Source organism: Pan troglodytes, chromosome 1 (genome assembly GCF_028858775.2).
Source record: "Pan troglodytes isolate AG18354 chromosome 1, NHGRI_mPanTro3-v2.0_pri, whole genome shotgun sequence".
Classification (NCBI taxonomy): Eukaryota; Metazoa; Chordata; class Mammalia; order Primates; family Hominidae; genus Pan; species Pan troglodytes.
The window spans coordinates 133,866,467-133,878,906 of NC_072398.2; the positions used below are offsets into that span (position 1 = coordinate 133,866,467).

Below are 12,440 nucleotides of genomic sequence, written 5' to 3' on the forward strand. Positions count from 1 at the left end.
GCTTAGTGAAAAACATTTTATAACTGGTAAAATTTTTCAGTGGATTTATTGAAATGCCAGATTCTAAGAAAGCCATTTTGAAATGAATTGTACAGAGTGAAAATTACTAGGTACATGGGAGAGAAATGTTTCTTCAAGTCAAAATTTCACTTGTGATTTAGCTTATCAGGAAATTCTCAGTCTCATTCTGTAGTGCTTATTCCTTTGCAGAGGACATGAAACCAGTGAGATTTGATGCCCTAAGTAATTGGTAGAAATACCTGCTCTACAATGAAGAGGTCATCTTCAGGGTCTCAAAAGCAGCAGGATGGGTCATTTATAGAACTCCCTTAATGTGTAACTAAATACAGAGTAGTTACTATAATTAAAAATTATTATCTTGTGTCCCAGATTAGAAATTAAGCTTTAAAAACAACCAGTTTTGCATAATGGACATTACTGCAGCAAGTAATCTGCATTCCTCAGCATTACCTTTTCTAGTTGTGTTGTCACCGTTGTTTGATTTTCATAGGAATCTATTCCTGATAAGATTAGTTGCAGGCAGACATGGGGCTGTACCTCATCAAAATTTTCAAATAGGCCAAATTTGCCTCTAGCTTGCTTTTATCAAAACTCTTCTCAGCACTTCACAAGTCTGCTCTGGTACCTTCACTTTACGTAGTATCCTCAAGACCACCATTTGCTCCCTAGATCTGTCACTCATTCTTTTAGGGGCTTCAAGTGTCTTTCTGCTTATAATGCCATGCACCTCCATCACAGGAAATCATTTTGTTGCTTCAGAGCTTTCTTTGGTGATCACATTGAATAGCAAAAGGGTTAACAGGTATTGAAGAACATGCACACACACACACACACACACACAAAGACAAGCAACTACTGTGACAGAGATTGCAAATCATGTTCAGGGAGAAGCATTAATGCCTTTAGAAAGCACCAATAAAGCCTTTGTGATCTACGTAGACGTTTTTGTGTATTAGACATTTTTAAAATTTTGTTAAGCTATTCTGTTTTTCTTAATTATCCATCACTTTTTCCCAGAATTACCAGTGATTTGTAAAGTAGTCTTCCTACATTTCATGCTTTTGGACATTGTCATAAAATATAGCTGGGTTTTTCTTAAATCTAGACATAGTTTATATTTTGATGGATATATAAGGAAATAATGTGAAAATATGCCAAGTTGCCAAGTTTTCACTCATTCCTCATTCATTGACACAACATATATTTTTTAGTGCCCAGAAATAGAGCAGTCAATAATTGTTTTTTGTTTTCCTTCTTCCTTTTCTTCTTCTCCTTGTATGTATTGGTAATGGTAAACTCTCGATTTTTCTGAGAGATAAGAGTACTTTTGTATATTTCTGATCCTGAAGATTTTGGGAAGAATTAGAAATTGTCTAAAACTTATTTATTTCAATAAGATTCTAAAAACTGGCTTGTTACAAGAGGCAAAGCCATCTCATGCTATCACTAGAAAATGAGAAGGTCAAGATGTAGAAACACTATTAATTGCTTTTAGATCTTGAACATTCATATCAAAATTGTGAAGAAACCAGGAAAATATAAATAGTTACAGTCTATTCGTGAATTCCCCGAAGTATATAGATTCATTTCATGATGTTATTGACCTCACCACATTTCTAGTTGTATTAGAATATTCTCTATTATACCTGTCAAACAAAACATTGCAATTTACAGAACAATCATTAATTTTTATGGTAATTTTGGTTAGAAGTTGTTTTTAAAATTTTCAGGTAGCCAAATTGTACTTACTCTTGGCTATGATGATTAGTCAGCAGCTGGCTTGCCTAAGTATGAAGTTGAGAAAAATATATGTGAACACCGTCAACTTTACTCATGGAGGGTCAAATTTACTCATGGAGGGTCAAATTATGGTATCTCAAAATAGAGACAGATGATTCAAGTAAACAGTGCTAACCAAAAAAAACCATGTGTTTCTAAGAATTTGAAAAACTTTGAACAAATTCCAGATCATTAAGCAATGGGTAAGAGGCAGTCATTTAAAGCAGTCACCTAGTGAAAATCAGAAAAAATGTCTGACAGATGTTCAAAGTAAATTATTATGGCATGGGGGTCAATAGTATTGAAAGCCACTTAGAAGCCTATATCAGATTATTAATGTTTACTCTATTGGAACCAAATAATATTTCAAATTTGTTTCAGTAATTCTTATCAGGACACATTCCATGTATTATGCCATTCAAGTGATCTTTAAATTATTGTCAAAGTCTACCTTAAAGAGAGCTTCCACAAAGGACATGCAATTCATATCATCTAGAGTTACTGTCATTTCTAGGCTAAGTCCCATGGAAATTCATAACTTAGAAATGAAAGTCACAAAGATGCAACTGCCTTCATAATACCAGTGCAGTGGTTATAAATATTTCATGAGCATTGCATGGGCAGGGGCAGATCTCCATTTTCATGAGTTAGAATTTGTACAGCTAAGTCTCCACATTTTACTATTCATAATGCACACTATGCCCTGTAGAGCTTTCCATATAGTACTTTTTTAATATTTATGTTTAATGAAGAAATTACTGTTCTAAAAAGAGAATAAGCCAAGCCAAAGACTTCTTTTTAAAAGTATTAAGTTTTGCTTAATAGAGATGATAACAATCAACAGAAATTACCTCATTGCAGTATCTTAGCACAAAAATGCATAACTTTTTGAGTAATACAGGATGATGGATCAAGACACATTAAACCTAAGTGAAAAGGTTCTTTCTAAAGGTTATAACATTAAAAATCTCATCTTAAAGGAATTTGAAAGGTTAAAATGCAAAGAGCAACTTTCTTACATATAAAAACATTAATTACAAATGATATGCTTGCCTGCTATTTCATAGTTTAAATATATGACTGTATTTGTCTGGGTTTTTCTTTTATTCAAAAACATTTTAACTTGCTAAGATAATATTACCAAGTTCAATAATGAATTGCTATTGCATACTTTAAGGTAATTTATCAAAGCACATTATCAGTACCTGTCAGAATAAATTTTGCACTAAAAGTAATGAAAAAAAGGACTATTGTATGTGTTGAAATCAAAGAACATTACTGTACTGTAGCTAAGTTATTCAATGGAAAGGATAGGTGTTTGCCCTCTAAATGATACTTGCCCCATGAGAAAATAAAAGCCTGGAAAATCACAGAAAATAGGCACAGGGAAATGTCTATTTCTTGCTTTTTAAAATGAGCATTTGATATTTTATTTCATTTTTGTCATTTTGATCAATTCTTTCAAGTTTGTGAGTGCTGAAAATGCTGCACAGATCTTGGTAACATTTACAAAAGTAAATTAAAGTTACTGATCAGCTCATGTATAATACAAGGCTGAATTATTCCATATTTGCATATACTATATATCACATGTAGATTGATGATGAAGTCATAGATAGATTTTATTTTGAATACATGTCAAGACTAAGTCTAATAATGAAAACAACAAGCTTTAGATTTAATATCATTCACTTGAGTCAGCAGTTTTAAATATTTTTTATTTTGCTTAAACCAATGAGATCACTAGAAATTTTGTAATGTTTCTTGTACTTAACATCAAAAGTTTGTGTTTCATCCCTGATAATATTTAACTGAAAGTGGGAAACACTGTCTTCCATTTTGTTCTTTGAAATTTTATTTTCTAAAGGCTCTGTTGAGGAATTTAACCTTTATGTGATGAATCTGCAGTTCACTTGAAGTGTGTTAACCTTAGTTCCCTAATGAGTCTAGGTGTAATACTGAGGAGGAATTTGAGAAATATATCATGTAGCTCATTGTCAAGTTGGATTTGTCTTGCACGTCTCCAGCTTTGCTGTTGTTCCAGTACACATTTTGATCACAATTCTTTAATTATGTTCTATATTTAACCGACCTATTTGAACAGGATCCAGAGCTGGTGCGGAACATCTGCCGCTGGGTTAGGCAAGCTGTTCAGATTCCTTTTTTTGCCAAGCTGACCCCAAATGTCACTGATATTGTGAGCATCGCAAGAGCTGCAAAGGAAGGTAAGAACTTGACTTGAATCAGTTGCCCGCTATCGTAAATATTGGCCCACATTATGTAGCCATACTCAAGTATGTCTTTTCCTACAAACGTGCATATTTTTTGTCTCAATTTTAAAAGTTTCCAATTGAGCACTTGATCCCACAAACACAGGAGATTTACACCTGGACTCATGCTAGCAAATTGACCATGAACTTTGATTTGGAAACACAAGATCCTTTATATTTTTTCCTAATAAACACTTATTTCACACATTATAAGAACAAAAAACACAGTCACAGCAAACCCGTCCAAAATAAATGACCTCATAAAGTAACAATTCAATATATTAAACTTTAATGAGTAAAAAAGAAAAAAAGAAATTTCAATTTGCACAATGTGAAATTTCATATGAGTTCTCTTCATATTTTATAGGGCCTAGCTGACTTCCTTAAACACATGCTCAATAAATATCTGTTGAATACAAAAATCATGCATGCTTGTGTTCCATCCCAGGGAAATTGCACCCTGACTTGCAAAGACATTGTAAATTACCTGGAAAATAACACCAAATACAAAACATTTGGTAACAACAAGTCTGTATAATAATTGAGAAAGTAAAGTTGTGGTAATTAAAACTTCTTTAATGTTTAAAATTTTAAACATAAATGTAGGAGTTAAATTAGTGAAGAACTTTGAGGAGAAGACATGTTCTCCAGATAAAATAGAATGCATTTTTCTGGGATGTGAGGGTTTGAATGGGTTTTAACTATCGTGTCTTATAAGAGCTGCATGAAAATGTTGATGTGTCTTGCACAGGTGGTGCCAATGGCGTTACAGCCACTAACACTGTCTCAGGTCTGATGGGATTAAAATCTGATGCCACACCTTGGCCAGCAGTGGGGATTGCAAAGCGAACTACGTATGGAGGAGTGTCTGGTAGGTGTTGCCCACTTCTTGCATTGTGCTTTCTTGGAGGTTGCTGAAAAATCAGAAGGTCATGTTGCAAGAGTTTTGTGCCCTTTATGATCCCAAATTCTTATAACTCATAGCTGATCAATATTCCTAATAGTTATGACAGAACGGATTGAATATGAAAGCTCAAGTGACAGCACAGGATGAGAGAATATCAAGATAAGGTCTTGCACAAATTCTATTCTCTTGTGGTCCAGCTTTCCTAAGAATTCCTCATCGTCTCTCAGTTCTTTTGCCACTTACTAGTAAGGGTTAATATGAGGGCCCTCTGAGAGAAAAATATAAGCACCCTCATTATAATATCTTTTTCATGGTCTGGACTAGTTTTCATTCTTCCTAGAATTTAGACATCTACCTTCTTCAAAAACCTTGTCCCAACTGTCCCAAACAAGCCATTAAAACACTGAATTAAGCATCAGCTGACAAGACATTTGCAGACCTCACACCTTTGCACGCTCTTTCTCATCAGCATACGCTTGAATTTGAAAAAGAAAGAGAGGTTTTAATCTCAAGGTCCTGTTCAGTATCTTTACCCTGTGCACTCTGTGACTGTGACAACATGAACTTGGTCTTGCAAAGACAATGCTGTAAGGTTCTTGACTGTACTGGTTTGGGATTAGTCTCCTTGGTGATAGAGAAAGTGGTAAATATACATAACATAACAGTGCCCCACTGTTCAAGAAAAGCATTGCTGAATCAGACCAAAATGTGCTTTTGGAAGAGGCTGGACAGACACAAATAAAGCTCTATCCATGCTGAGGTATTCAGTTTTGAGAGTATGAAGTATGCCTGTGAGCCATGAAGAACAAAAACGGTTATATTCTGCTTTTAATTGAATGCCATTCCCACAATGTCAGAAAGAAGGCTGACGAGGAGCACCTGCTCAGGCTCCAGACACAGCTCGCTTTTATCAGGAGCTATCAAACAGGGCCTTAAATATTATTGTAATGCAGAATAACGTGGACCGCGTTAGCATGTGCCACGGAAAGAGAGTCAAGAGACTCCAGAGTTGGGCTGTAACATGCACTATGTTTTCTGTCAGCCCATTTCAATTTTTCCAGCCTGCCATGTTGACAGCAAGAGAATAAAGGAGGTCACAGAGGGTGCTGAACATTAAAAATTAATAAAAGAACTATTGCAGTAGTATTTTATATAAGTAACACCATTCATGTTTTCTCATTTAAGCTGCAATTTCTGAATATTCTCCCATACTATAACTCAGTCTAATAAAACTACAAAATTACAGCATTAGAAAAAGTCTTTTGTGTTGCAGTCTTTAAGCATACACACACTGGAAATTATAGCAGTACCTGAAAACAAGCTCAGTCATACCTCAGGGCCTGTTAGCATTTCCATAAAACTCTATTTCTAAGATTTATAAATTCATATATAAATATTCACTTGGGCTATAAGCTTAGGTAAGCCTGGGTAGAACTTTCATTTTAAACAACAAAAAATCCCTAACATTTTAAAGGACTTGTACCTCATTTCTAATAGGTTCTATATTAAGTTTCTTCACATTAAACAATCTGTTTTGAAAAGAGCCTTTCTCCACATTGACAGAATTAATATAGTTTTCCTCCTTTAAAGTAATGCTTGCTTAAGTTTAAAGGTAATAGAATCTGAAAAGCAGTTTAAATAGGCAATGATAATATATTTTAGGACAGAGCAAGTTCTATAACAGAGTACTTTCAGTATGAGTTATAGCAAAACTTAGCCTAGCAAAATTGTGTTAAATAATAATGGTTTCAAATTTTACGAGAGTTGTATCAAATATGGTTGTCAGGACTTCAAATGCTGCTTTAATACTGAAAGTTACACAAAATAAGCTAGATATTTTTATAAGATTTTTTAAAAATTTACCATAGCACAGTGCTAATATCTGCTCAAGTGTTCTCTCAGAGCATGGCAATGTCTGCTTTCAGAGATGCTGCATGAATCACAGATTTTTAAAAAGTGAAAACTAAATAGAGTTTAATTTTGGATAGCCACCTGAACACAATACATACTTTTCATTGCCAGTGAAGGATATTTTCCCCTTGCAATATATTCTTTAGCTGTTTATTCAATTGTTATTATTTTTCTCAGAATAAGATTTCTGCTCTTTGAAATGAAGATTATGTTTTGTTTAAATACGGAAATAGTGAGGCACCTGGAGCAGTATACCTGCTGTAGAAAACTGGCCACATTTCAGGAATGTTCTTCTAGAGAAAATGCATTAGCTAATAAGGGACAGTGACTTGCATTGGGAAAACGGGATCTCAGCTAAGGAATGTCAGTGGAATTATTTCCGATATAAGTAGCCTGGATTTGAGAGCAATGTCTTTCAAAGGTTGGTTCCCAACTCATGAGTATACTATGCAATCAAGTTTAGTGAACTGTAATCAACATTTTAAATAATGAAATAGAATAAGAAATGTCAGAATGCTTTGCATATAGTTGGGATAAGCATTGTTTGGCCAAACTTCTTTTTCAGTTATACACATAATATACACTTATATATGCCATAATGTAAAACGCACTTTTTACTTAGTTAACTTCAAAATATTTTGAGAGTTACTGTTTCAGAGGGAGGTCTCTTTTGTTAAATAAAAGAAGTCAATAAGACTATAGAAAGATAACTTCTACCTGCTGTAGCTTAAAAGTTACATCAAGAGAGCAAATTAGGACCTCACTCCAAGGTCTTATCCTCAGCTTTGCTATTTTAGAAGCAATTTTTCTAATTCATCTACAGATGATTAAACTCTGGGGGGCGGTGCTTAAATATATGAAACAAACTCATAATAAAGTGATTTATAAACTTGAATTTCAATTATGGGAGAAATACATCATAGTATTGCTCCATTAAAAAGTTGAATTATATACCAGATGATTTCATAGTGAGAACAGTATAAAAGGAAATCTTGTTTGGTATCCAAAAGGAATATTTTTTATCAAACAAGGATGGCTGATTCAGCTCTCCACCATATAAGTACTCTGTCTAAACCATTGATTCTAAATAATTCTGTACCTTTCTTTGGACAGTATAGATGTAACACTAAGTTGTTACGACCTTTCCTTTTTCTAGAATCCATGCAGAAAACTTCTGTTGCATCAAACAGCAGTTAATTCATGTATCATCACACAGCCGAATAGTTTATTGGGTTTGGAGAGAGGAAAGGAAGAAGAAATTCTTTGACTTATTTGATTGGAAAAAACCCTAATCTCAGTAACAATTATAAACTCCATCCTTGACTGTGTGACTCATTATTTTTCCCAGTTTAATTTCTTTTTTTCTTGTTTTAGTTTCAAATTTTGACCTTTTTTTCTGACTTCATTCCCAAATAATGAGGGCATCTTAAGATAGCCCCCAAATCAGTGATTACTATCACCTATATAAATGGTGTTATCCAGCTGTGGTGTGACATTTTCACATGAAATCCTCCCTGTGGGTAAGATTCTTTCAGAGCTGGTTAAGAATCAGTCCTGCATGGCATAAACTAAAGATGTCTTTCTTGCAGCTGACTTCATGAGGATAACCTTTATTCATTTACAGGTGCTTCGGGAGAAACAGTATTCAAGCATTTTTCAATGGGGTGAATTCATTTGAAGTTTTTGTTGTTGTTCCTTGTGTTTTTAACTTTTTTTTTATTAATGGGAAATGAATTTCATTGTCCTGTATATATTTTGTGTGTTGCACTTACAAACACATGCACATTCACATACATAGGAAAGAGTGCAGAAGGCACTTAAATTGAAATAATGATAGACACTTTAGGCTCAATATAATTTACTTCCCACAAGCTTGAAAAACTAACTTATTATTTTACATTATTTTATTTGCCAAATTTGTTCTATTTTCACCAAAGGAAAGGAAATTCTTGTTCTTAACTTCAAATTTTGAATGCTTGTTTGAAGTTATTCATTATGTATCAACTTATACAATTACAACAATAGAACACATTTTTTTCAGTATTAAGACTTATAAACTTTATTATTGATTTCTGAATAATTCATAAAAGATGGCTTTTAAGATTTTCTGTTTCAGCTCAAAGTTACTTCTCTCATAGAGGTTATTACAGAATCCAGTAAATGACTGTGTATTTCTAAATAAATTATAATGGAATATTCCATGAATGTTCTTAGAGTCTACAAGTGAATAATGAATGATTTGAAATCTAGCTGTGTGAGATACTGGACACTGGCTTGTATGGTTACTAGCTTCCTAAAGGTGTTTTCATTGTAAATCCAACATAGGAAATACTAATAAAAGAAGGTACAAGTTAGAAATTTAGCTAGTAATTTGTAGATCTGTGTCAGTGTAGGGCCAGAAGTGAGTACAAAGTGTATAATTTAGAAAACTTGCACAAATGTGAATCAATATAGTAGCTTAGCAAGGGATTTTAGGCATCGACTTCACATCGCATAGTTTATGTGTGTTTTTAAGATAGTTACTTAGGCGTGAATTGTTAGAATGCAGTAATAACTTGGCAGCATACACTGTGCTACTGGGCATTACGTAAACACAAATCCAGTGTAACCCACTCTAATCATACACTTATTTTGTTGTATTTATTAGTGAATATTTGTGTAAAATCAGGGAGATGGCAAAACAAAACAGATTACAAACTCAGAAGTTTTAGTTACATTTTTCTTTAAATAACTATTTTCACACATGCCAACAACTGAAGATTTTGGCAGGATTGCTTTAAGTTCTTACACCACACATTACAATTCCATCATAAAAAACAGTGTTAGTATTTTTTTAATTGGGAAGTTGTTTTTAATGTGCTGGATTTTTTTATGTGTCAATCACATGATTATTGATGCATAAATTGCTTTTAGAAAAACACGCCTATTATCTGTCATCGAATTTAAGCTACCTATTGTAATCATCTTGATTGATAAGAGCTTAGGCTTTAACATTGAAGATCTAAAATAACCTGATAGATAAAGATAGAATTTAAATGAATAAAAATGTGGTAATTCATGCAAAAAGAATAATTAAAAGGAGAGCCTTCCATTTTATACTCACTTTTTTCCTTTTTCTGTATGGACAAAAGTAATGCAAAAAATCTGGCCTGTTATTCACCTATGTAAAAACATTCTTAGCTTATTACAAGTTTAACTGATCAAACTATTAAAGAACTTGTTATACAAATATGTATGTACTATATTTGCAGAACAGTCAAAAGTAGGCATTTCAAATACAGATGCTAGATTACAATTTTATTATAAATTATCACTTTGGTTGAGAGAGGCTTACCATTAGAAATATTCTCATTTAAATAATGCTCATTTGAATATATTCATGTACAGATTGACAAAGAATCCCCTCTTTCATTATGTTGCCTTTCTCAGAGCCTCAGTATCTCACTGTTTAGCCATCGTTGGTCTGTGCAGGAGATCAGGGCCCTAATAATAGATTTTTGACAGTGAGCTCGCCTGCTACCTGCCCTACACAAATCCTCACTGTTCATGTTTGCTTCATGGCAACAAAGCAGACAGAAGGAAAATGCCAAGTGCTGAGTCTGAGGTACAGCCTTGCCTTGGCTTGACATTTCAGCAGAATAGCAGTTTATGAGATGCATAATTTTTCATCTGGGACTCAGCTGCCATATTCATAGACGCTTACAGCTCATGGACAGACTGGAGCAAGGGCAAAGGTTTAAAGCATAGATCAAGGTCTACATCCTTTCCTTAGGTATCTTAAGATAACTATTGTCCCGCAGATAAATGGTAGAACCAAATAGTATTTAAGAGCCAACAAATTCATGGGTACCTGGATATTATATATATTTTCCTTTGGTTAAAAATTAGGAAAATAAATTAATGTCTGTTCCAGTTCCTAAGAAAATATTTGATAGACTTTGTAAACCAAAGAACTCTGACAAGCATATTAAGAAAACTTACCTTTGCAGCAGTGGTAATGAATTATTAAATTTCTTTCCTCTCTGTGTGTTTTTTCATAAAGAATGATTTCAAGCTTGAAATTAATCAAAAAATGTTCTATTATGAAAGTAAAACTAGAAAGTATTGTGTCACTGTTTGAGCTTGAATTTAAATATTCACAGATTCATGCATATCTACTGTACTAAAAAATCAGTGTAGGTACACGTCAGTGGCTGTTTAATTTAGAACTACACATCTCTGTAAGCTTCAGAAACAGTTCACCATGTCACAGTCTCATACAGAACAATGGTACAGTACATTGGATTAATTAAGGAAGCCTTGCAGAGAACTGAGTTCTCAGTATGTCAAGATTTCAGTTTTATGTTAAATATTTTCTAAAGGCCAGACCCTTAAATCTCAGGGGCTGTACCAAGCAGTGAGCTGTGAATTTAACCATAGGCTAACTGCTAATGATAAGGAAAAGAGTCCTAGTTGAGGCAGCTGTAATACAGTCATTGGATTAGGCTATCAATCACTCGACTCCCTAAGGAAAAGGGGGAGAAGACCAAACAGTGAAAAGGGAAATTAGGAAAGGAGAGCATGACTGGAATGAGATTCCTCACCATCTCTATCCATTCATCGTCCTAAATCCCTAAGCATCAGACCAAACTCTCTAGCATTACTCTGACTATACAGCCAGCATATTTATTCCTTAAATCTAGAGGACTATCAAAATGTCATTGCCTCTCAGTAGTTGAAGATCTTGAAACCTGCTAGAAGCAAATGTCTGATTACATAAGAAGAAATTAGATTAATTATTAATTTATGGGATTTAAGATTTATATTTATGAGTCTTTTATGGATCAGGATTCATCTATGTTAGTAAAGAAAAATATTTTTATTTAACTTGTAAACTGTAGCCAATTTTTGCATATCAACATCCTCTTGGTGAGGTGAGATTCCAGTAGATCAGTGGTTCTCAGGCTTTAGCATGCATCAGAAACTGGAAAGCTTGTTGTGACACAGATTGCTGGACCTCTTCTCCAGAGTTTCTGATACATAAGGCTTGGAGGGCCTTATGTATCAGAATGTACACTGCTAACAAGTTCCAGATGATGCTTTTGCTACCGATCTGGGAACCACACTTTGAGAACAGTAGATGAAGAAAGATTAGTATCATCGAGCATTTTAGTTAGAATATCTTATTTCCAAAATAATGTCAAACGCTTTAAGCAATGGTAAAATTAGAGGGGTATAGTATTTGATAAATAAATAAGAATCTCTGCCCACAGTTAAGTATCTGAAACAAATTATAGTAAATGAAGTCAGAATTCTTAGAAAAAGTGGAACACAGTCTTTGAGGTCTCAGAGTAGGGAATAACATGTCACTCTTTTAAGATTAAATGTTGAGTGGAAACCATTGTTTATGCAAAGAGAATTTATTATGAGTGCCATTGAAGACAATTTATGGATATCACTAGTCCTTTGAAAAGGAAACAGGTGTGAGTTAGGCAAGGATAAAATTAAGTTCTCGATTTTGAAATGTTATGTTTTTCTTCTTAACTTTGTGTAGACACTAGCATATTGAGAAA

The 12,440-nt window shown here is 33.8% G+C and overlaps 1 protein-coding gene across 9 annotated transcripts in view; it reads left to right on the forward strand.

Annotated features, from left to right (window-relative positions):
• Positions 1–12,440, forward strand: part of DPYD (dihydropyrimidine dehydrogenase) — an 841,255-nt gene that overhangs the window by 607,888 nt on the left and 220,927 nt on the right. For all 9 annotated transcript variants that reach the window (XM_513583.8, XM_009425982.5, XM_016922998.3 and 6 more), the window contains 2 exons: positions 3,905–4,025; positions 4,822–4,941. In XM_513583.8, the coding sequence (XP_513583.3) occupies positions 3,905–4,025; positions 4,822–4,941 (241 nt within the window). The remainder of the gene's footprint in view (positions 1–3,904; positions 4,026–4,821; positions 4,942–12,440) is intronic.